General features: G+C 41.4%; 2 protein-coding genes across 2 annotated transcripts in view; one reads left to right on the top strand and one right to left on the bottom strand.

The window, feature by feature from the left end:
• The first annotated feature begins 776 nt into the window (after window positions 1-776).
• On the top strand, window positions 777-2744 carry cfap300 (cilia and flagella associated protein 300). Its single transcript, XM_054605387.1, has 7 exons — window positions 777-905; window positions 1101-1182; window positions 1429-1498; window positions 1627-1784; window positions 1872-2044; window positions 2176-2242; window positions 2415-2744. Exons 1-7 carry the CDS (start codon window positions 796-798, stop codon window positions 2544-2546), a joined length of 792 nt encoding a protein of 263 aa, XP_054461362.1. The 5' UTR covers window positions 777-795; the 3' UTR covers window positions 2547-2744.
• Window positions 2745-6329: 3585 nt separating this feature from the next.
• Window positions 6330-25781, bottom strand: part of LOC129096746 (potassium voltage-gated channel subfamily KQT member 4) — a 40778-nt gene continuing 21326 nt past the window's right edge. The window contains exons 2-15 of the mRNA XM_054605368.1: window positions 21144-21234; window positions 19805-19931; window positions 19480-19655; window positions 18705-18830; window positions 17553-17663; window positions 17346-17441; window positions 17161-17249; window positions 15989-16114; window positions 14849-14905; window positions 12906-13135; window positions 12721-12820; window positions 7543-7674; window positions 7242-7380; window positions 6330-6527 (exon numbers count right to left, since the gene is read on the bottom strand). Coding sequence (XP_054461343.1) covers window positions 6330-6527; window positions 7242-7380; window positions 7543-7674; window positions 12721-12820; window positions 12906-13135; window positions 14849-14905; window positions 15989-16114; window positions 17161-17249; window positions 17346-17441; window positions 17553-17663; window positions 18705-18830; window positions 19480-19655; window positions 19805-19931; window positions 21144-21234 — 1798 coding nt within the window. The remainder of the gene's footprint in view (window positions 6528-7241; window positions 7381-7542; window positions 7675-12720; window positions 12821-12905; window positions 13136-14848; window positions 14906-15988; window positions 16115-17160; window positions 17250-17345; window positions 17442-17552; window positions 17664-18704; window positions 18831-19479; window positions 19656-19804; window positions 19932-21143; window positions 21235-25781) is intronic.

Here is a 25781-nt window from a genome sequence, read left to right as displayed (position 1 = left end):
AAGCACTAACATTCTATTTTTACAAAATAATCCCAAATCAAGGTTCACTTGCAAACGCTTGATCTTGTGAACTGTTCAAACATGTCATCCATGGTGTTGCTTTCGACTGTGTCACATGGTCATCATCCAGAACAAGGAGGCCAGTTGACCTTGAGTTGAGAATGTTTTGTCAACAGATGTTTTCAATGTTAAGCACAAGGCATTTTTATGAATTAAACATGATTCCCTTATAGCTGAGAAGCTTATTGTCTCATAGCCACATTGACAGGACATCTAACTGACATTATGAAACAATCCCTGCTATAAGAGAAGAGGAAAGAGTGAGAAAATCAGAAACACTGCAGCTTTTGAAGCAGTGTGTTTCTAGAGCAGGACAAGGATGCCCTCTAGTGGCTGTGGAGACATGTGTGGTCTGTCCTGCAGGTGGACGTTTATTCAACCCGGGAGATGGAGCTAAATGAGAACAAAAGACCATATAAATAACCCAAAAATTAAATGGAGGTGAAATGAAACGACGGTGTTAACGCTACTTTAGCTTTTTGACCGTTGTCTAGGCAACAAGTACACGAATATTCTGAGATGGGGTGAAAAGCGAAGGGCAACCACTCCGCCAACATTCCGTGTAACCGGCACAAACCGCCCGGACAAGACGCTGATTGGCTGTTGGCGATCACACCTGCTGCTGATTGGCTGCTTAACGACTACAACTCTCCACTTATTTGCGAACACGAGTGAGCCTTCACTGTTTTATGTAGTTAGTTAGTCTAACGACAGCTGAGAGAAAAGAGGTAAAACATGGCAGGAGAAAAGTGGGCTTTTGAGCAAAACTTTTCTTTTAATCTCCTTCGATCCAAGAAGCTGTCCTTCCTACAGGACAGAGACATTTTAAACCTGTTGATGAAATGGTGACGTATGAAGATTATCTAATTTACGTTACGTCATCTGTAGCTCCTGGCTGTGTGATGATGTGATGGTGTGTGTGTGTGTGTGTGTGTGTGTGTGTGTGTGTGTGTGTGTGTGTGTGTGTGTGTGTGTGTGTGTGTGTGTGTGTGTGTGTGTGTGTGTGTGTGTGTGTGTGTGTGTGTGTGTGGTGCTTTCAGGTCCATGCTGGGGAGGATTTCAGCTCAGTCCTACAGCTTTGACCAGTACTTTCACCCTTACAACAGTGAAACGTTTGCACTGGTAAGACCCTTCATGTGGTGACCACTCAGTTTGAGATTACAGTATAATCACTGACTGACATAAGGAAACTGAAAGGGCTGCTGATCTGCTCAGTCCTATTGTGATTGATGTGTTTAACCAGGTTTTTTGTTTTTTTTTACATGAGGTATTTGATGCTGGGAAAATGACTGGTTGTCTGTCCCAATAAAGTGTCTTCATGTGTGCAATCATTGTTGAATGCTTTTGATGTCACTCCGTATTATTCAGTGTTTCTTCAGAGATCCCAATGTGCTATCCAGTCTGAAAAAGATGGAGGCCGGAGCATGGGTGCCTCTTGGTATGTCGTGACCTCCAGAAAGCCTTTCATTACTGATAGTAGGAAGTTGATCTCATCTGCTGGACAATATGTGCCGTCAAATCTCTGTGGATTGTTTTTTAACTTGTGTGTGTATATTTGTTGTGTAGACAAGCCAGTGGTGTCTGTTGACGTGGAGCCGGTGCAGTGCACTAAAGTCTCCATGGAGCTGTTTGACCCGATCTACTCTTGTGGGATCGTGAGGCCCTCTGGACATCTAGTTAAATGCTTTCATGATGTCTACCCCGACTATGATGAACTCAGACAGGTCCCTCTCTCTTTTCTCATCCACTCGTCTGTCTGTCTCTACGTTATTTGACATGAAGTCAGTCCAAGTCTTCCTCTGTTCTTCTAGATGTTGCAGGAGGAGGACTCTGTGCACCACTATGTGGTTGGGAAAGAGGAGCGAGGAGAGTTTCTGTTTCGCCTCTTCAAGCACCTGTGTTTAGGGGGAGAGCTCTGTCAGTACGAAGACTCCATCGATCCTTACATCAGCACCACAAAGCAGATCTACAAAGACCTGATCAGGTGGACCGGATCTTGCCAGGCATTTGCCGCCAATCTGTCCAGCAATATAAACACTGTAACAATTATTGATCAGGTCATTAGATACGTCACAATCAAATAATAACATTGTAATTCTACTCTTTACTAAGCAGTGTTCAGAAGGATCCAGAGACTAAGGAGATCAGTGTTGTCTCCACAGTCCTCAAAGTCTGTGCCTACGTAAGTGAAGGGTTGAATGCCTGTTTGTTCCACCTGCACATTCATACAAATGCAAAAATGTAATTAGATTAAATTGGACTGCACATTTCACAGCTGTCCTTTACACACAAGAGGCTTACCTGAGGTGTTTTTATTATTTACACACATATAATGTATTATTAATCCTCTGTAGGATGAGTCTGGGCGATGTTTTCCCGAAAGACGAGAGGAGGAGCAGGCGTTTGCCTATTTGATCGTCGACCCCTTCAAACGACACATGACTTTGTTCTACCACAGTTACGGTGTAGGAAACTTCACATTGTGACAGAGAAGAACTGGACCATGTTTCCTTGTGGACCTGTGCATGTAGAAACAGGTGAGCTCAGACTTGGAGCTGTATCCAGAAACTAGTTGAACACAATGAATTCCCAGTTTGAGTTACAAAAGAGAAGGAGAGAAGAATTATTTTGTTCTATTTAAGTAAGTCAATAAACAATTTATAAACAGCCTTTAAGTGACTACATGCCTGCCTTTACATGATGTTGAGCCTTTTGTTGGTTCTCCCATTGTATACTAATTATAATTTGAATAGCTAACATCCTGCTGTAACTGAATGTTAGAAAACTCAACATGGCAATAAAACAGTTGAACATGAGATAAGGTCTTGATTGTGGTTTCACTTTTGAATTATGATTTAGAACGTTTTTAATTACAACACAATTTTGATGAATGTGTTACCCCCTTGCATATTAACTCTCTTCCATGCTCTCTTCATTATTTTCTGAACATTATTTTCAACCCCCTACAAAAGAAGTCTATCACTTTAAATGTCATTTCACGGCATAGGCCCTTTTCACAGCAGCCATTTTGACAGGTCATAGCAGGGTAAACACAGTGGGCCACAAAAATGGCCTTTTGATTCATTAGAATAGTTCAGAAAAAAAGAGACCAAAGTCAATGTACAGTCCAAAGAACTTTATTGAAACAAATAAATTAATAAGTTAGTCAAGTGAGCTAATTTTATCCTCAGCAGATACACATTTGTGTATCTCTTTAAAAGATCAAATAGACGTGTGCATTTGATTAGAAAATAACATAAGCGCCATATTTCATCAACCAGTGGCTATATCGATTGGAATCGGAAGACTTTGTTGGCTTTAGCATTTTTTCTTATTGCTTTGAAGAGTTTCATTTTAACAACAGTTCCAATACCTAAGAGCAGTTAAAGGGCAACGAGCTGGAATGTCAAATGGCAGCAAGTCAGTGAACGATGTATGGTCGGGCGTCGTGAAGAAGAACAGAGTGAAAAAGAGAACGTGCAGATTGAGTCATGCATAGCATTCAGTCAGTTAGACAATCAAGTTACTGTTTCTCATACTTGGGTTTCTAGACTAGCGCCCCCTAGTGGCCTCAGAGGTAGTTGTGTGGAAGCCACACTTCTCTATGTGACATGCTTATGAATGGAGGCATGCCTGCAGAGTTTCCTGTGGATACGAATGTCCATGCCTCCAGATCCGACTGGTGTTAGAATACAGTAAGGGTGTCGATGCGAGGAGGTCCGGGAAGAGTTACAATGATTTGCTGAGTGCACGGTAAAAGTCTCAGGAAATATCAAAAGTTGCAGCAGTCATAAAAGACTAATACCCTAAAATTACATATGCAGAACAATATTGATGGTGTTTCTTTAGTAAGATCAATGTTTTTAAAAAGAAAAAAATAACAGCATATCTATTCTTATGTGATACTCCTATGAAAAACATCTTCAAAGCAGCATTAATATTTAAGTTTGAGACCGAAAGTCGCACCATATCAGATACAGAACAAGGACATAGAAGGCACAGGTCATTTCCTTTCATGTCTGTACTCGAGACTTCACAGGAGACTTACTTTAATTCTTTTTTTTTCTAATACTGGGCCAACCACTAACAACAACATGCAATACAGTGGTCTCACATTTTCATGAAGCTCAACATTCCAGGTGACAATGAAGTGACAGAGCTGTTCAGTCTAATAATGCCTCTAATAAGTCTGCTATAGTTTAGGCCAAAGAATGAAGCTTCTCTGTGAAATGCAAAGAATGATGCCCCGTTTAATTCCTGAGGGCATAAATAGATCTAAATAGAGCGACCAATGAAGTACATTCACTGTTTGAAGTTGATAAATGGAGCACCTGAGTCAACTGGTTTGACTGGAACAAATAAATGAATCACTTGCAGGGACGGAAGAACTTTCCTTACTGGCCAAAATACAATATTGTGAATGTTTTCATAGTGGAAGCTGGCAGCAATTATCTGATGACGTTAAAAAAATATACACATGAGCTCTGCGAGTGGTGAGCGTGAACCTGATCAGCTGTGTGTAGTTACCGTTGTGTCATCCATGATTCGACTTGACAAAATTGCTACTTGATTTAAAGATCATATCTAACTGAATAACATATATTAAATCCTACATTCACTTGAGGAACCAAAATCAATAAAAAAACAGCATTCTGCCATTTAGGTTACACAGAATCGAGTGCTTTAACATAATAACAGTAATCAATTTAAAAACACAGAGATAAAAAGACAAAAAAAAAGGTGTTATATTTATCAAGTGCCAAAGTATTTAAGTAAAGGAAGCGCTTTTATTGTGAATGCGTGTATGTGTGTGTGCATTTGTGCACTCTCCAGTTTTGTCCATTGAGGCTGGAACCATTTCCTAAGACACGTGCATAAATGAGGATAACGGCCTGGAATTCATGCGATAGATCTGGAAACCTAACGGGTTGTTTAAAACTGGCCAAAAAGTTTCTACATCATCTCCACAGCTGCTGCAAGATCACATGCCATCTGGTGACTGTAAGAGGGAGAACTGTCTTGTAAGAGAGGTGGACCAGCTGACATGGTAAACCTGACCCGAGGCTGGATGTGAGTGATGAGGAGCAGTGCAGAAAAATGTGACATGAATGCCTAAATTGGGGATCTGTGAGGTTTAATCTACAGTAACATGCATGTTCTGGGGGTGGGCTGCAAGACAGAGAGGTTTAAAGGGGGCGTAAAAACACAAAGGGAGGTTACTTAAATACTCAAGGAGATACAGTCACCTTTAAAACCTGTGAAAGGCTCAATCTAATCCTAAATAAGTAGGGGCATTCCTTACTTAAATGCCAGCCAGACAGGGAATAACGTCTTGGGGATATTTTTGCAAGTGGGCTTGATGGAGACAGAACTTCTGAGGGAGGGAATGGAGATGGAAACAAACAACAATGTACACTCCACATCAGTCACTCCAATGCATTCTTCCAGCTCAGTTTTCACAGGACAAGTTTGGGTAATAAAAGCATGATTTACACATTTAAAACTCCCTTGTTTTGAGTGTGAAGGTGTAGCGTGGAGGTTTGGTGCTTTGGCGAGGCAGTCAGTCCAGTGTGGCCGTTCAGGTCCGAGGGAGCTGATTATTTCTGTGTCCAGGCTCCTTCAGTGCTTAATCGTTTGTCTTGTGGAGTGAACTTTGCAGGAGGGACCCTTTACATTCATCACATCCATCCTAAGGTACTGAACAAATGACTGGCATGGCACTTGCAGCACTGTTTATGACAACTGAGTGAGCAGACTCTCAGTCATTTGATTTAAGCAGCCAAGAAAAAACTAAATGATGAAGTGAAAAAAAAAAAGACGAGATTTCTGCAAAGATTTACAAAACTTCAAAGTCTAAAGTCTGATTATCTACAGTTGACGCTTTAAAGGATGCTTACACATATAGCATGAGCTGAGTGGGTGAAAGTGGTTCAGTAGTCAAGTCATGTGCCCCCTCTTCATCTTCATCCTCACCTAGTGGGTTGAGAGGTGTGTGCGGTGAGCAGCTTTGGCTGAGGCTCCTTGTCAGGTGGAGCCACCTGGTGGCCTCTGCTTGTAACAGCTCTGGAAACACATTCACTTTGGGGACAAAAGAGTTGAGGGTGCAGATTTGAAATGGAAGGGTAATAATCATCCCAGACAAGATATGAAATGATTGATGACATTTAAGGTCCGGCTGCTCCAAGTGAGGACTCAGCCACAGGAAGACGTACTGTAAAGGGTTTCGTGTCTGTTTTTGTCGAACAGCCCGGAGACTGCTCGGCTCACTGTCATTCCAAGTTGCCGCTCTCAGATGTGTTGAGAGTGTTAGCGGAGGGGAAGAGGTCTCTGTGGTCCGTGGGGCTGTGGTAGTCAGATGTCAGGTCGGGGTCCAGGAGGGAGGACAGGGTGAAGTGGGACGAGCCTTTCTTTAGGCACTGGGAGTAGAAGCTGAGCAGGAGGTCCAACTTGTTCTCTATAGACTGTACCTGAACAGACACACACATAAACGTGTCAAGCTTCTTTGGTACTTTATTTCATCAGTCTTTCTAATGAGATGAAGCATGTGGAGTTTTCTCTCCGTATCCATAAATGTCCCCTGGGGGCCCAAACACTTCTTATACTGTTGTTAATGCCCTTTACATTTGTTTACATCTATTAAAACTAACTGTATTTATATTAACTCCAGTGTTTTTTCTATAACTGGACTACATTTTTGTTTGTTCCTTGTCTTGTTTTTTGTTCTTGACCTGTTCTTGTATCTTGTTTGCACCTTTTGTCCATTATTTCCATTGTTTCACACCAGGAACCAGGGAAATACAATTGTGTTCCTCTGTGTACTGTAATGCACTGTATATAGATGAATAACAATATAGTATCTCTTATCTCTGATCTTATCTTATGTTCTAGGATACATGAGTATACAAACATTAGAACACCATGTCATTTGTCAGCATTTAAAAATAACATATGTCTTAGCCATTAGCTGTTAAATTCTGTTGGGAGCTGCAGAAAAGAAAGACTGATGAAAGAAACCCACTGCTCTCAGTTCATTTCACTTCCTGTACTTTTTATAGCAGCTTTTCTTTTGATTTACCAGGGTGAATGAAAGCAATCCAATGAGATTTTTAAAATGATTTACATGAACATTAAGAGAATAAAGTTCCACAAATGCTATATAAATTAAACCCTTCCTCTGTTACCTGTTTCTCGACCTTAACAACACGTCCCATCATGCTTAGCTCATCCAGTGTGTCCAGTTCTGGCGGCGTTTTCTCTCCCTTTTCACTACGCGCTTTCTTATCGGACTGAACGGCTCCTCGCCCAATTATTTGATCAACCCTTTCACACAAAAAATCAGATTAGCATAAATATGATGAGGACTTAGACTTGCAGGGTGGAATTCTTTTTTAAACTGTATTTTACTGATTTTGCATAAGCCATTTTTTCAACAATGCAATTTTCAAGCAGCAGAGCAGTAGTGGTAACATGCGTGAAACATACCGCATCTGCAGGCTCTTGATACGACCCAGCATATCCAGGTGTCCGGCTGAGTACTGCTCTATGACGTCCTTCACATCATACGGACGCAGCGTCTCCTTAAACTTCCTCTTGGCCACAAGGAACTTTAAGATCCTACACAAACACAGCACACTCACTGTTATCACTCCTCTGAACACCTTTAAAGTTTGTCACACTGAACACCCACGTGTGGATGTACAGTAAACCTTTGGAAAAATGCAGAGGCAGGACAGCTATCAAACGATGTGGGAGACCCTGAAAATAACAAGATTAATTACAGTCAGAGTGGCCTTATCATTCACCAACAGCCCCATAAAGAGAGCAGAGTCGCCCCCCTACTTAACCATGTGGATGTATTGTGATGATGACACATCTCCTGGAAACAGTTGCTTATCAGTGCTTGCTGTTTCAGCAATTAGCAAAAATCCTAATGGGTAATACACACACACACACACACACACACACACACACACACACACACACACACACACACACACACACACACACACACACACACACACACACACACTCCTCCTGGACCACAGCTGCTCTTACTCCCAGCGCTCACATCACCACCCACATCCCAAAATTAGGGAATCACACCGAGGAATGTTGACCCGGCACTACTGCACCCGGCAAACACATAACTGACATCCTCCTCCGCCGGAGTGTGTCTGGTTGGGCGTCATGCTGGAGGCAGTGGAGGATGTGCAAAGAGATAATAGGAAGGGAGCGGAGGAAAGTCTAAGCATGTGTGTGTGTTTGTGTGTGTGTGTGTATGTGTGTGTGTGTGTGTGTGTGTGTGTGTGTGTGTGTGTGTGTGTGTGTGTGTGTGTGTGTGTGTGTGTGTGTGTGTGTGTGTGTGTGTGTGTGTGTGTGCCTCTGGCTTTCTGTGTTGGGTGTGTCATTCAATTCCCTTCTTACCACTTACGAGATAGGCGGCTCGGAGATGCTTGCTCCGCAGAAGCTCTGGAAACACCAAATGTATGCGGGACAAAACATGCATGATGAAGCTGTCATCTCACCCTTTGATGGATTGTGCTACAAGTCAGCTGGGGGAGACGGAGGAGTGAGCGAGAGTGGAAGGGCAAGGAAGAAGGGATATTTTTTTAAACTAAGAAATCCTATCTGACACAGCCAGACGACTAAGTCCATTATAATACTCCCACTTTCTTTCACAGGAGGAAGAAAAGAAATCACATCAAAGGTGTGGGAAGCAGAAGATCAGAAGCACTCAGCTGTTCTGAGAAAGCATCACACTTACACACACACATATCTGTGTACACAACCGTACACACACACAGAAAAATACATAAAATATAATGCCACAGATTCCTACACCAACACACATCTGGGGTCAAAATTATGTACACACTTACACAACCACACACACCTGGGCTTAGTGGGAGCAAGTGAAATCTGAACTTGAGAGAGGGGTCAGTTTTCTGAAATAGCCACTTTGTTGAGGTCTGCAGCACTTGCACTTACAGCAGCCACATACGGAGCACAGTTTAATGTATAGTGACCGCTGCTGCAACAAAAGAATGATAAAAAGTGTGTGAGGGAAGGAGAAGAGGAGCGAGAGGAGGAGGAGTGGTGGTCTACAGCTGGTGCCATAGCAGCCGTCAGCGCACTCTTCCCCACACGCAGCACTCTTTTTTCTTGATGACTCCTGCATTTGGGGTATTTTTGCAGGCAGCCTTTCACTTATTTTGCAGGTAGATGCAGAATTTTTTTGCCGGGGTGGGTCTCAGGTGTGGGTAAAAGAAAGGCTGTGGGGGGAGACTTGGGGGACTTTTGATTTGGATCCTCTGAGGGTTTCTTCGAAATGCTGACTCTTTTTCTCAGTCGATGAAATAGCTATCATAATACATGGTCTGAGTGTGGCCCCATCTCCCCCCAGAAAACTTCCACCTGTGGCGTAGAAGTCACTGGCATTAGCTGGCTCACTGAAACATATAATACCTTCCTGATGTAAGGAAGTTGAGAAGTAAAATAAATGATTGGAGGGACAGGAAGTGTCATCTGTGCCCCAAAATGCTTGCATAGCGAGTGCTAATATTTTTGCAATTCAGCAAAGGTGGATCCCTGATAGTCTCCAATAGCAGGGTTTAATCTGTGCCTTAACAATGACTGTTTTGCTGACACCAGTCCTAGGTGGGGCCAAGCGGGGTGAGCCACTGCAGGGGCAAACCTGATCCTTCGCCAGATACGACTACCTACCTGCTAAGAGGACTAAATCTTAGCGCACAAGCTACAGTATGTGTATTCAATCACTCCTACAGAGAAATATATACGACGTAAACATTATATGATATTACAGCTGAAAAGCTACAAAAACTGATGACGATGACTAAAGATCAAATGGTTATAAATTGTAAGCATGTCCAAACTATTTGTTTAATAAAATAGGAGCTTCATCCAAGACTGCAAACGTGCAGAATTTTTTGTGTTTTGTGCAGTATTGGATTTGTGCGTGAGGAGAGTCACAGTAGAGAGAGCACAGAGATACATAAGGCCTTGTGTTCCCATCCTCCTCTTCTTCTTCTTCTTCTTCTCTTACTCTCTCCGTACATAAACAGAACACTGTACACATTTATTCGGGCAGCCAGGCACTGATAAACCACATGTGCCTCTCTAAAGTGAAGTCTCAGCACTAAGGCCTGCTGCGAAATTCTGTGTTTCACAAACATCAATCATGAAACTCGCCAAGGCGGCTGCATGTGTATGTGTTACCACAGTGAAGCACCTGCTGTTTACACACCTGCACTATCTATATGAACTCCCTCTCTTCTATTGACTGCAGCACAGAGCAGCTGAGGTCAGAGAAATCTGCTGAGTCAAGTGCAAACCAGAGGTGAGGTCATTTAATACCAGATCAGTGGCATAATGAAAACAAATTATTAAATCAGGACGGAAAATTTCTATTTTGGTTGATCTGATTTCTTTGGAATGGGTTGAATGAGATCAGAACGAATCCCTCTTTCTGTGTTCTCAACATCCTACCTGTGAGATTTCGTAAAGAAGTATATGGATCTCTCAGTTCCTATATTCTCTCATTTCCAAACTGCCCTTTCTTTCTAAAGTTGTTGAAATAGTTGTTGCTTAACAATTGATTTATTTTTTTAAACTGAAACAAACTCTTTGAGAGATTTCAGTTTTGTTTTGGGTTAAACCACAAAAACAGAAATTTGACCTCGCAGAAGATGGGAGTTGCTACTGCCTCAATCCGTTGGTTAGTTTGCAATATCTGTGTGACTTTGGTGTTTTAAAGGGTTAATTTTGATTTTACACTGTCACACAATAACACAAACAAACGGAAGACCAGCAACTTCAATGTCCTCCGAGGGAAATTGATTGTTTTTGTCAAAGGAGTGTCGTGCCTTTGAAGAGAGCATAGATGGGAGAAGGATGGATCATTCAATCTATATATATCTACACTCATCTACACGCAACAAACAGAAGAATCAAGACAGCACTGTTGATGATATAATTATACAATATGCATTCTAACAACTAGAACACCAGGATGCCCAACAAAGGGTTTATTTCCAGGCACGTATCCATCTTCATTCAAGAGCTTCACAAAGAGCATATGGAACCACACACACCACATAGCACTACCATGACATATGCTGTGAGGGAACAGCGCTGTCATCAGTGACCCAAAAGAGAGTCAATATAATCCGCTCTCATCAAACCTCACTGGAGACCAGCCTGTCCCCAACACCAGATGTTCGCGAGCAATTCTATTTTTTTTCTGCCACCATCAGTAAAAAACTCTACGCTGCTACTCTGCCAGTGTGTGTGTGTGTGTGTGTGTGTATGTGTGTGTGTAGGGGGAGGTTACATTCATGATATTGTTGGTAATCCTATGGGATATCTTCACATTTCAGAACAGAAGGTTATGTATTTGTGCATTTCGCACATGAGTAATTACTAATTATTTTAATTGTGGTATAGATTTGCAAACAGAGCATTTCTTCACTCACACACTGTCCATGATTTATGAGTACCTAGTTTATGTGTGCAGAGTTTTTTCTTTTCTTCATGACTGTAAGCTGAATTCATTCAAAGTGTCTTAAAACACATTGTGTAAGGACATCCATCGCTGACATACTACTGTGACATTACATCCAAGCTTGTAGTCGACAAAGAGATGACACAGTGACAGCAATAAACATCAACATCAGCAACGCTCTTAATCAATTGTTATTACAGCTGTCCTTGTCTATACGGTACAATATCATTGTTCTCTGCACCGTCGTAATGTACTGTGATCCTTCATTTGTACGGTATTTGTGCGTATGTGTGTGTGTGTGTGTACTCTACTATCACGCCACATGTCCGGTCAGAATGAGCTGTGTTTGCTGAGCGACAAGGTCACATAAGGGAACTAAGCTTACCTCTGTCCTAAGAGGACAGTTATACTGTTAGCTGAATCTGCAGCGCCTTAATGGAGGGGCCGCATGTTCACAAATATCGTAAGAAGCGCCCATGTCTGCATACACATGCATGGGTTGTTCATCTGACCAAAGTGACCTTATTCTATCAATAACCAGAGGCCCAACAGCTCCAGCTTGCACCTTAAGGAGCTTAGTCCGCAAGCAAGGAGACAAAAACCTCTAGGTTTCACATTTATATACATTTGAAGCTTTTAATGGTACCCTAAATTATTTGGTACAGTTATAATTGTATTTATCCTTATGTCTGTTGATTTTAACTCAACCTGATTAAGCCATTTCTAGCACTTGGCTGCAGCCGGTTAGTATATTAAATATGATTATAACTTCTCCTATGAACACATATTTCATATTATTACAACAGTGTCTTAGTATTTTTACAGTGTAATTTGTTTTTTTATGTAAACTGTAAAAAGTTGTATCTATTGGGTTTTAAGACATGGCCATACATTTTTTTTTATATTTCACTTCAACTACTATTGTAATTGGAGGTCTCAACTGTTGGAAAAAAATAATGTTTTAATGTTAGTGCCCAAAGGAACTAAGAATGTGAAAAACACATTTCCATTGCTTTTAACTGGGTGTGACCTTTCCAAGGTAGCAGAAGGAACAGCGTATGTGTGCACCTTTATAACAATAACAATTGTAGATTTTCCACTACAGGTATAACTAATAATCTGTTGATGGCCGGACTCACCTGACAGCCCGTATGAGTGTCTTCACTGCTGGGATTACCTCCTCCATGGACACGTCACAGTATGGTTTGTCTTCTACACTGTCCTCCCCAACCCCGTCCACTGAGCCAAGACAGGAGGAGAAACATTATCATGCAAGAATGATCCTTGTGAGTGTAACGTGTTTGGATATCTGTGCGTTGCCTACCGTCAACAGGTGGACGTGGTTTGAGGCGAAGGGAGGTGCGAAAGCGTGTGCGGTCATTAAAGCTCCAGCTCTTCTGGACCTTCCCCGGGCTGGTGGCCTCGGGGACGTTCTCCTGACTGGGAGAGTGTCGGACACCGGCGCCCGGGGACAGCGGCGACGCCTTGTTCCTGATGGTTTGCGATGATCGAGAATTGTTCATCCTGATTCGATCCCGAAAGCCCATTTTACTGCTGACAGTGAAGATTACAGAGTCAACATCTGTAAGCCCATTATTCTTTTTGAATCAATAATTCTTTTTCTCAATGATCACAATGTCCATGCCTTTGACCTTAATGGAAAACTAAGCTGTTAGTTTAGTGGAGCAGCAGAACGGCAGCCTGAGCTTGTTAGAAAAGAGTTAGTTAGTTAAAGTGACACAACAGAACATGGCCTCTGCCTTTTACAACAAATATCAGAGAAACTTGTCAACAAACAGACAAAACAGGGACACAAACAGCGAAAGGACAGACTAGCTGACTTACCATAAAGGCAGTTTGACCACAGGGACCACGCAATATTGCTAAAAAACTGATTCTGCCCTGCAGATTTGCTAATTTAATGTGCCTATCATAGCACCTGATTCAGCAAAATCCGACTGAAACCTGATTCAAGGCTTGCAGTAGTGCTGGGCCGGCGGAAAATATTCCACCCACCATCACAATAAAGACACGCTTTCCTAATCCCTTCAACAGAGTGAAAACGCATCAAAACATCGGCTGCAAAGTGCAGCCGTGCAGAAGGTGTCTCTCATTAAAGTGCTCTATACCACTCACAACCACCCGACGCAGGCCGGTATGTGATGTCATCTATTTACAGGAGGAAAGCTATTTGGTACCCATTCTCTCCAACAGATTGATTCCTAACACGGTTGTTATAGCATGCTCTTGAGACCACTCCTTCCCTGTAGCCACTTTCATGTTACACACTGTCACGGATCCATAAGGCAATGCAAACATCATGCACCACAGAGCAATTCCAGCCCAGCCGTTCACTCCCACATGTTTACAATGATATACTCTTTGTTGTGCATGCGTGTGTGTCAGCTGGCCATTTAAATTAAAAATTAAATAGTTATGGGAGGTTAGTGGGAACAGCATTTCATACAAGCAAGCTGAAATGTTTCAAGTGGACTGGAGGAGAAGATAGAGTGAAAGAGCTTTGCATGCTGTTGGGAGAGCAAGCAAATGATTTGGATGCATTCAGGACCATAAACTTCACTGAATTTTTCCAAGACGTTAAAAGAATATTGCATGCAAACACAAACCTTTAGGCACTTAAAAACCTTTCAAAAATATAGCACACATACCTACAGATTTTATTGAAAGGTTACATGGAAAAATATCAAATAGGAAAGCATGCTGAATCATTTAAACCTTCTCTCCAAGAAGGCACTATAAATGAGCCAAACAACTGAATTGAAAACATAGAGCAAGTCAAGAGCACGGCAATTCTTTAGACTTGATAAAACATTCAATGTTAGCTGACTAGGAACATGTATTTTTGTCACTTTGTCATTAACCATTAGGGACTTATGTTTTGTTTTCAACACATGGTTTATCCTGACTTTCAAGCCAAACCAAACAAAATCAGCCCTAGTTTCTCCAGCAGGAAAGTCTGAGCTGGAGTAACGTCCTATCAGAAATGAAGATCACAGCATTTCTTCATAGTGGAGGATTTACTCAAGCATTTGTGGACCAGAATGTAGTGCCTGTTTTAAGTTTTTAATTGATAAGTGCAGGACTTTGTTTAAAATAAGACAACAGTAACAAAACATTTAACAAGCCGCTGCACCAGTCCACAAAGTTTTGAGTGTTTCAGGCAAGATGAGTAGGATGTGCGTTAAATGAGTAAGAGTAGTGTATATTTTTTGCGTGCCCCGTGCACAGGCTTGTTGCCATGGATACCTCTGCTTGCGGCCAGCGTGAATCCGGAAGATACCCCGTTTTTTAGAAAGGAGTTGACTGAGGAGATACACAAGGCAGAGGGACAGAGGGTGAGGGGAGGTGAGGAGTGGGAGAATCGGAGAGGAAGGTGAAGGAGGACGAGAAGTTCTGGGACACAACCTGGGTTACGTGGTTAACACGTGAGGATAAAATGGCGAAAGCCAGGGGAAGAGGGTGAGGTGGTGAGGACTGAAGTGTGGGATCTCAATAATCCAAAACAGATCTTTTCCTTCCTGATCTTGTTCCAATCCCTAAAACTGGAAATGGAAATGTACTTCTGGAAGCCAGTTTTGGATTATTGAGACACAGTCGGTGAGAAGTGAAGAGGTGGGTTTGAAACAGTGGGTGGGGAAGATTCATGCAAAGGTAGTGGGTAATGCTTCACCTGAGTATATTCATCAAGACAGCCCGTAAAACATGATTGTGGGACAGCAGCTCCTCAAAACGAAGACATTTTCTAACAGCTAAACTTGTATTATTCAGGTGCTTCTCCCGTCTAATGCATGCACAAGTCCAATATATACAATTAACATAATCAGCCCTTTACTATCTTGGCTTTTGTTTGAGGTTTACGCTAAACATTTTATGAACCTAATGCAGCAAATCAACTCTACCAATGAATGACCTTTAACACACAAGCACAGCTCATGACTTGAAGAACAAACCTGCATGGAACTTCTGCCTTCCTGAGAACAGATGAAGGATGGAGGATGGATGGGCATTGAAAAGACACGATGGAAATAAAGGGAAAGAAAGAGGAAGACAGGAAGAGGCAACCAGTGAGTGAACACGAAAGGCGGTGCAGAAGAGTTTGAGCTAAGCAGACAAAGATGCAGAGGAGCAAAGGGAGGGGGGGGCCTGCAACACAGTGGTCTCAGATCAGTGTTAGTGAAACATTGTTAGATACACAACTCATCCATGCGGAAAGCTCCAGAAGCAGTCAGCGTTGATTCCCTTTGTACACCTGTTGAATGTATTCTTCTGTGAGTCCCTGTTGTTACTGTTTTGAGTGTGTTTGGGTGTCTGTGTGTGAGTGTAGGCAGACATTGGGCCACCTGTCTGTATGTGCTGTGAGGCTGTTAGAGGTGGCGGGGTGCGTACCTGTCCCCTGACAGGTAGGGGAGGCTGTAGGGCCGCAGCCCAGACAGCAGCGTTTGGTGGGAGTTGGGGATGACCTTCTTGGTGTTACGTTGTCGCTGGAGGTGACTGAACAGTAGCGTCAGCTCTCTGACACCCCCACACGCACAAATAAACACAAAAAAAAACACATGACAAATGAACAAAAAACAACAAAATATGGAAAAACTCACAAAAAGGCCAAATCAATGGTCCAAACGCTCAAAAGAAGAGGGATACTTGAGACTATTAATATAAGTGAAGATTTGTATTCAAAATATTGCAAAGTGAAAGTTTTGAATTAATGAACTTGATGAGTTCCTCATGTTCCCTTCCTTTTAAGCAAATCAAAATTAGTCAAATTAATTCATGAATGCAAAATATAACAAACCACTGCATAGAACAAAGGTAATGAAAATGTAATTGTATAGTGGTGGCAGAAGCATTTAAAGGGCTTTGCTCAGAATGAATAAAAAAATTATAATTTAGAAATTACAGGATACACCATTCCTTTTTACTTAAAGGGGACATATTTTGTTATCTCATTTTCAAGTTCATTCTTCTTTTTATGGGTTTTACTATAACATGTTTATAGGCTTTAATGTTTGAAAAAATATATATATTCTCATGTCTTTTTGTCTGAGACACTCCGTTTTAGCACCTGTCTCATTAAGTCTGGAGCACCTTTGCAAAGGTAGTCCTCAAGCTGTGGATGGACACACTCAGATGGGGACGTATTTCGAACAAGCCCTTCTGTGACATAGGATGGGGAGCCAAATCTGAATAGCTTGTTGAATCACACGTTTATTTTTCCAGGCAGGTCACACCCTTGACAGGGTTGTCTTATTTCACAGTTTGTAGGTTAGTAGGCACCTCAGATACCCAAATGTATATGTGTCCCCTTTAAACCACCACTGCATTCAGGGTTCTTTAAGGACTAAAGGTTGCATTTCTGATATGTGTTGTGTGTTTTGATAATATTACAAATATATGAGCAGGAACGAAAAAAACACTAATTATTTTACACAATTCACTGTTTGAAACTCTAAAATCAAGCATTTAGAACAACACATCAAACAATTAACCAAAGACAACAACAGATTTCTGACGGTTGAATCCACTTAGCTCTGAGCGTGCGGACGGATGCGAGGACTCACCTGAATGAAGGCAACATGCTGTCATAGAAGTACCATGTAGCTGTCAGATAGGAGTGTTTGGCATCTGTAGAGTAGAGACGCCATGCAGCCTAAAGAAATACACAAATACACACAAACAGAAAGTGAAACCTTGCACTTGTGTGTAACATATTACCACAGCCTAAATGACTCACTGTGGCTGTTACCTGTATCAGGTTGGCAGCAGGCATCCTCCTCTTCTCAAAGTGCTTCTGTCGATGCTGCTCTTGAACCTTCAAGGCGAAGCCTGACCCCAGAATTCCCTGAGGGTCAGAGGTCAAAACAAAGTCAGGAGAGCAATTGTCGCTGGGCTGAAAGGCGCCACTGACAGGGCTGTGAGTAAATATAAAGATGTGAACATACAGGGTACTTACAGCGGGCAGGGCAAAGAAGGAGACGCCCAGAAGAGCAAAGCCGGCAGCTAGGAGCCGTCCTTGCCAAGTACGAGGGGTCTTGTCCCCGTAGCCAATGGTTGTCAGGGTGATCTGGGTGGGTGAAAAAATATAGATGGGCATTTTGTATGTTACTAGAGTTGATTTAAACCTGTGCTTTGTGTCATTTTAATTCTATGGGAATATTTCGTCACATGTTTTGAGAGTATCTGGGGTCGTCAATTCTTAAAATCATGTTACTTTAAATATGTGTTAGCAGATCTTGGTAAATATTTTCGATAATCCTTCTCCTTGACTGCGCCTCCTTGATGATTCTCATATCATCTGAAGTCTATACGACACAAAACAGTTCTCAAAGGTTTATTCCCACATTTCCTGTCTGTATTTACTCTACCACAATCAAATAGAGAAGCAAATTGAACCAACCTTAGTTTGTACAGAAGAGGCCTTAACCCAAAATGTGCCTATTCGATGTGGCATACTTTATACTACATACTTTTATTGCAGTGTTAAATATAGAAAGAGTTAAAAGAACAACAAGATTTAAAAAACATAGAGAACTCTTACTAAGCCATATAAGTGTGGCTTAACTAAGAAGTCCTCATTCATGCTCCCTGGAAATAAACTTTTAAAATAGTAAATCAAAAATGCTTCTCTCTTTTTTTCCTGGGAAAATTAAAATTACGACCACTTTGGCTAGACTTAATTACCTCTATGCGTATAATAACTAAAAATGAAATACGTTGCTGCTTTTCATTGAAATAACAGGTCTGTTATAACCTGTTGTAACAGGTCTTCATTCCTCTTAATGGAGCTCCTATTTTCAGTTATACCTTCTTAAAGGGAACAGGATGTCTCACCGATTAATATTTTACCACACGAACAATGAAGTACATCTGGAAAGCGTGAATAACACTTAGCAATGCCTCCGAGTGGACATCATTTACAGTTGTCAAGGACTATAATACAAATGTGATCTATATTTTTATTGTTTGGTTGTACTATTCCAAGATGTCTTACAAATACTATAAGCATCTCTATATCTGCATTGTCTGTCAACCTCATTTTTTGTCAATAAGACAATTTTTGATACATTAAGCCTCAGGGATCCTGTGTTTATTATGCGGTACTCACGGTTCCCCACCAGAGGGAGTCTGCATAGGTGTTGAAATCTGAGTTGATGTCTTTCTCTGCCAGGTAGACGAGGAATGAGGCAAAGATCAGGACCAGGAAACCTATGTACCAGGCGGTAATCAACTCCTGAGAGAGACACAGAGAGAAGGAATCAATCTCACCTGTCAGCAGCAACAACAGCATCTTTACTATCATAATCCCTGCTGTCCTTACCGTATCACTATCATCATTATCGGCTAAATTCCCCGTCATCATCACATTTGGAACCTACTTTTGAATTGGCTGGACAGTTCTGCTTGGACAGCTGATGCATCAAGTCATCATCATTACCACCACCGTCGCTCTAACTGAGTTCTGCAGCTGACCGGAGGGTGTCAGCTGTTTAGGTCAGCACAAAAACCCAACAACTAATTGCATTAAAATGAGCAGCTAAAGGGGAGTTTGGTGTTTGAGGGCAGTGAGTGTAATGAAGTCACAGCTGGTCATCTGTAGACTCACCACATAGTCCTCAACACTGAGAGTTATTAAGTTATTAATCCCATTAATTACCATCATGACCATCATCGTCAGCCTTTTAATAACTCTCTCCTTCCAGCTCTTATAATAATCCATAAAGCTGTACAGTATGCAGCTACCATGAATTACCATACTTTGTTTTTATGTTTACTAACCAGTGTCATCAAATGTAGGGCATTTATATAAACCTGAGAAAGTGTGCCTTTGTAGTAGAGCATGTGTAAAAGGAGGACTATATTTAGCAGGCTGTCATTCCCACCTTGCTGTGAGCGTAAACCACTGAGCCCAGTAGTTTCCAGGTGCCTCCCCGTCGGTCCATACGAACCATACGCAAGATCTGCAGGAAGCGCATGCTGCGCAGGGCTGACGTGGCGAAGATGTTGCCCTGCGTCCCAGCTGCTATCACCGCCAGTGATGCCACAAACACTATGAAGTCTGTGGAGATGTTCAGAGAGGAAACACACAGAGAAGAGGTGAACACACAACTTTCTCATGAACACACACACACACACACACAGGACTTTGACGTAGGTTTGTGAACTGCTCACCCACACTAACAGACACACACACGCACACAAACCAACCTATGACACAGAAGGGCTTTCTGGCAAATCTCAGCCGTCCCTGCCATCCACGATATCTGCAGCAACAGCCAGCTGCCCAGATCCTGATGAAGTACTCCAACCCAAACACCACGATCATCACAAACTCCTACAAACCACACACACAAAAAAACACACACACACACACACACACACACACACAGGTCAGTGACATGCAGAAGTCAAGGGAGCGTAGAGTTTGACAGATCATCCAAACAAATGTTCCGCCACCTACCCATGAACCTTTTTATTAATGTATGTATCTGTTTTTTAGCATGTGTATACATTTTTTCAACAGAAAGGTCTCCCCTTAAACAATACATTCAACAATTCAAGATATTAATTATATTCAAAGCATCATATTGGTGTTTATGAAGCAAACATCCATGTGAATATGGCAGCATAAAAAGTTAAAAAGAGAGCGGAGAAGATGGAAAGTCAATTTTCCATTCTTCACAAAAGATCACAAACATACCTCCCCCACACTGCAGACGACCGATCAACATTTCTAAATCCGTGGTAAATACTGATAAGTGAAGAGCATAATCTTTAAGTGATTTATATTTCCTATGCTCTATTAATTAATTGTCATAAAATCATTAGACCTAGCTGGTAAAATAAAGGTTAACATGTAACAAAGCAACAAAGCGATCTTCATGCTGTTTTATCTTATAAAATATTAAAAATTAAGTTTATATCATAACACACACAGCCTTTTAACACGCCTCTCTGCTGGTATTTTTCTCCCTCTCTTTGTCTTTCTTACCTTCAGGTTTCTGGACTGTACTGGCGGTTTAATGTGCACTGAACCAATCTGTCATTAGGGCCAATGTTTCGTGTAAGTAAAGTCCACTAATGGCTGATTGCCTGCTAATGGCCAGGTGATTGATCGAAAGAGTGAACAGAGGGAATGTGAAAGTCAGAGTCTGACCGTTTAATAGCATGTAAAGATGAGGAAGGTGGGAGGAAGTGGGAGGAGGGGTGAGTGAAAGAGGACGAGTCAGGTTAAGCAGGAGGAAGCAAGTGTCCATTACGTTTCACTAAAGCAACTGGAGCACGGAGTAAGAGGGGGATTTATGGGATGGCTATTAAGATTAGTGTGTGTGTATCTGTGATTTCCTGCGCAGTCAACAACACCTGAATCCTCCCACCTGCTTACATGGCTGTCTGTGCCTCCACAGGCGAACAAAGCAACACGTACGCAAGCATATATGAATGGACTGCTGTAAGTGAGATGGCGTGTATTAAAGGAAGGGGTATGGCTGCTGAGGTCATATGTGTGTGTTTGTGTAGCGAAGGAGAGAGAGGGAAAAGGTCGTACCAGGATGAAGAGGCCTTGGTTGGCAAACTTCTGGTGGTCGGGGATGGTGGAGAACACGGACAACACCAAGCAGCTGAACACCAGCAAAAAACTGAAATGCAGAGCCACAAACTGGTCAGAAAATCTATATCAAAACACACACATCAGAAATAACACGCAGTGAAAAAACAAATGGACTAAATACAACTCATTAAATGATGCTTTGTTCACTCTCTGAGTGATTAACCAAAAGAGAAAAACAAAATTGCACATAAGCAGGAAAGAATTTGTTGATCCGTAACGTAATACAAGCACAGCACGACAAGTCAAATACGGTCAGTTGCACAAGAATCACAACAATGTCACCAAGTTTAGCTGTTTTTAGGTGACTGAATGTCAAATAATCTTGTTTTTGCTGGATACACATGACTGGATTAAAGGCAGCAGCTATAGATGTACTTAAGTAGTTTACTTTTGAAAGTGTTTAAGCAGGATGTCTGTTAAAATTAACAATAGAAACATGTAGATGGCTGGTACTTCTTTCACAGGAAGACTGGGACTCTGCAGCTCAACTGTGACAAAACATACTGTCCTACAAACGTAATGGCCACTTCAGTTTGAGACCTACTCCAGAGTAAAACACAACATAAATTCTGGTAAATTGTGTCTTATGTTCGAGGTGCTTTCATGTTAGTATAAACACTTTGTCTCTTCCGCGACACAGGAGAAGGAAGTCTCGACAAGACAATTCCCATCGTTATCTTTGGTTTAAAACAACGCACATTACAGTACTTTTGTGTCAGTTGAGGAGCACACTTGTAAACATCTCTTTAAGTTGCCAAAACTATTATCACATAAGTTTCTAGTTCAAAGTGAAATTCTCACGTTCAGCTATTACACCCTTGATGTGAAAGAAGTGCAAGTTCCCTCGTGGTCAAACCTTTTTTGGAACAGGTTACAGACCTACATCAAATAAACTTAGGGTGATGCATTAAGGATAACTTCAAAGTAAAAACATTTATCTTGGATATAGTGAGCTGCTGAAAAGAAAAATGCTGGCACTTATGTGGCAACCGTCACACTCTGTCCCACTTAAACAGTGGAAAAAGCTGTTGTGAGATGTCGAGAGGACCTGTTGACAGCTAGATTAAAACAAGGTATCAGACAGCAGAGAGGTTTTTGCAGGAGGAATTTGATACAAGATAGTTAGGATTTAAAGCCCATATTGTATTTTCATTACCTGTCAATAAAGGTATTATTCCTGTTATTTTATGTTAGTTTTTATAATTTGCTCGTTTTTTTAAATTTTATTTATTTATTTATCACATCAACTTTTGTGACAATCAGGTGAATTGATGGGTGGTATTTGGTAGGAAGTGGGAAATATGGGTTGACTTAAAAGAAAAGATCACTGAGGGCAGGCTGGAGAACCATACTTGGGCAAACTGGTGTAAAAATGAATACACACACATATATATAATTATTTAATCAGGCAATATATATATATATATATATATATAATAAAATTATTTAATCAGGCAATCTCGTTAAGATCAAGAGAAACCTGAAAATAACCAGCATTCAAACACAATATAAAGTCAGGCAATCAGCTATTTCATAACAAAAATAGAAAAAACAGATACAAAATGTGAAAATGTGAAAGTATGTATGTGGGTCCTATGGTTAATAAAGCAGCAGCAGGTAAATACAGTTCTGCATTTCCTATATTTTGCATCAATTACATCAATATACTTGCTTTCGTTTAGATTAGTTTAAGACAAAGCAGTAAGAACACCAACATATTGTATACTGTGGTGTTGGTCGTCCATACAATGTTGGACAAGGACCGAAGCAGCTTAACAACATATCTGTGACCGGAGTGCTGTGGTATGACAACATGTTGCGTAAAAAGGACCAGAGCCGAGAGAGGGAAGGGGGTCGCACACGAACACACAGCAGCACTTCCCGCCTTCTCTGCCATGTGAAAAGCTAACAGCAAGGCGGGATTAGCCAGGTGGCAGCTGCTGGTCCGGCTGGTCTGGATGTCAGAGCCCAAAGTTAGAGAACACTTGTTGGACGCTGAACCAATTCTCATGGTCTCACACAATGGTGCCCTTTCTCTGCGATTAGTAATGCGATCAACTTACCGTTACTTGTTTGTTCATACCCTCTTATACAACCCACAGGAGCGTTTCATAAATATGCGTCCCCACCAGTGGCAGGAGATCAGCATGCCTCATTTACGTGTCCTTAAGTTTTAAACATGTTGTTAACGTTGTGAAACTGTGGCTGTTTGGTTAGGTTTAAGTAAAAAAAAAAAAAATAGTTGGTTACATTCTGGAAAAGATCAAGGTTGAGGTTAAAAGCAGAAGTTTAAATATAATCCCAGAAGTTATCTCAGGGTGTGTGTATTGTAGTAGTGAGTGTGTTGTGTAGTGGAGTTGGTGTGTTGTGTAGTAAAGTGTGTGTCTTGTAGAAAGGTTGGTGTGTCATGTATTGAAGTTGTGCTTTGGACTTTGACTTAGAAACCAAATTTTAACACGTGGGTTGTATTAACCTACGTACATAAGTAACGAAACGTTGGGTAGCGTATGTACCTTACCAAACGTATCATGTAGTATGGGTCTTTTAGCACTATGCACCCACAGATAGACCTTCCTGCCTTAAACCCGACCTCCTTCCTACGCAGACATTGTCGCTCTTTATACCACTACTATATCACCTGACTTCCTCCTTTGCTCCGTTCATAATAACTACAGTCACTACAGGTCCCTGACAAAACAAAAAAACTTAAAAATGGGTCGTAATAAGCTGCTTGTACAAACAATGTATGGGGTCAATCAACAAGTGTCTCACCCAGCTAATGTGTGTCTTATAAAATGTTGTTTAAACACTAGCATTAAAATTCTGCTTTAAAAATGTGTGTAGCTCAACAAAGCAGCAGATGCTGATGCAAAACAAACAAATACTTGACCGTATCTATAAATTCTTAATCGTTGATTCCACAGACAAATGTTCATAGAATAAATCTGAAAGTGACAGAAAAACAAGAAGTGAAACTTGCACCTCACTAACAAAATAATACATTCATCAGCAATCATTTAGAAGAAGATGAAACAAAAAGAAAGACTTATTTCCTCTCAGACTAAAACCCTGAGGGTCTAAAACTGTGTTCTCAACCTTTTTTGTGACACCAATAAATTGATGCACATAAGCTCACGGACCCCAAATAGTCACTCTTCTTCTATAGTGAATTAAACAGTGAAAATGAGCTACTCCCCATTTTTCAGATATAGTCAGTCTGAAAAGCCTAAATTGTGTTTGGCCATCACATGTGTAAGGAGTTAGTGAAAGAGCAACTTGGTCTGCCTGGCTGGCCACAGTTTCCAGATGGTAGGACACAAATAAAAGAGAAAGTAGATCTTAGACAGCTGGAAAGACACCTTACACCAAGCGTGACTAAACAGACACCCCAAAAATGACTGCTGTCTATTTCTCAGCCCGGAGATGCATGAACAGAGGGGGGTTTTTGTTTCAGCCACAGCGGAGTTAGTTTGGAAAAACACACTCAGATAACTCGCTGCAAACAATGCATTTTGGTCGTTCATCAACTGAGTAATGTGCTGACTAAACTCTCTGTCTTTTTCCTCTCAATTAACTTAAAGCGCTGTGTGTTTCCATAAGGAGGTGATTAGTTGTGGAAGCATCTCGGGTGGTTTCCTTCACCGACTTGTGCTTTATGACAGGAAACAAGTCAGAGCACAGATAGCCGGATCGACAGCTTGGCTTTTACAAAATGCAGACGCAACATTTCCCTTAGAAATGAGTTAAGAAAGCAACTCTACATTTTCTCGAATGTAATGCTATCGCTTACTTACAGTAATTCCGGAACACCGCAATGAGTTATTGCCAGCATGGGTCATAATATCTGTTTATGCAGCCAGTTTGCGTAAACACAATGCAGTAATCTGCCTGGTGTCGTCATAACAAACCCCTCAAACCTCATCCCATTCAGACCACAAGCCACAGGCAGGCCTCAAATCACAATATCTGTCAAACTCACATGCGGCTGGAAAATACCACCATCTATGTTGAAGTCCTCCAACCAAGTACATGTCAGTGAACGGTGTCGTTTGAAGTGACACTGAGAGTATAACAAAGAAGTCTGATGATGATTGATATTGTATTCTTGGCACTTATGTGTTAATGTGTTAATCCATCTCTCCGTACTTCAAACTGCCCCGGCCTGTTTGTGGCTCTAAACTCTAAGGATTGGTTGCTACTGAAAATATCATATAAGCACAAGATCCGAGCTAATATTTAATCATGTTTTAAGCATAGTGACCTCTACATCATCTATGAATGGAAATCCACATTTGTTGTCCGCTTTGATCACATTGTCTTAAGTGTTCAGCTGAAGCTCCTCATACTGAATGGAGTAAAGTGACCCGGGGACACCCGCCAAGACGACGCCTCGCTTTTCCCAATAAATAAATAAATGTACAAATACACAAATACATTAATAAATAAATATATTAATAAATGAAACAGATAAGGAGACATTTAGGCCAATGCCCGTTGCATCTGAAGAGGGAGTCACATTTCTGCTGAGGGCACACTTTCACCTAAGCACCTCCCATCCACCATCCCTCCCTCCTT

The sequence above is a fragment of the Anoplopoma fimbria genome, chromosome 10 (assembly GCF_027596085.1).
Source record: "Anoplopoma fimbria isolate UVic2021 breed Golden Eagle Sablefish chromosome 10, Afim_UVic_2022, whole genome shotgun sequence".
Taxonomy (NCBI): Eukaryota; Metazoa; Chordata; class Actinopteri; order Perciformes; family Anoplopomatidae; genus Anoplopoma; species Anoplopoma fimbria.
This window is presented reverse-complemented; position numbering and strand designations above follow the sequence as displayed.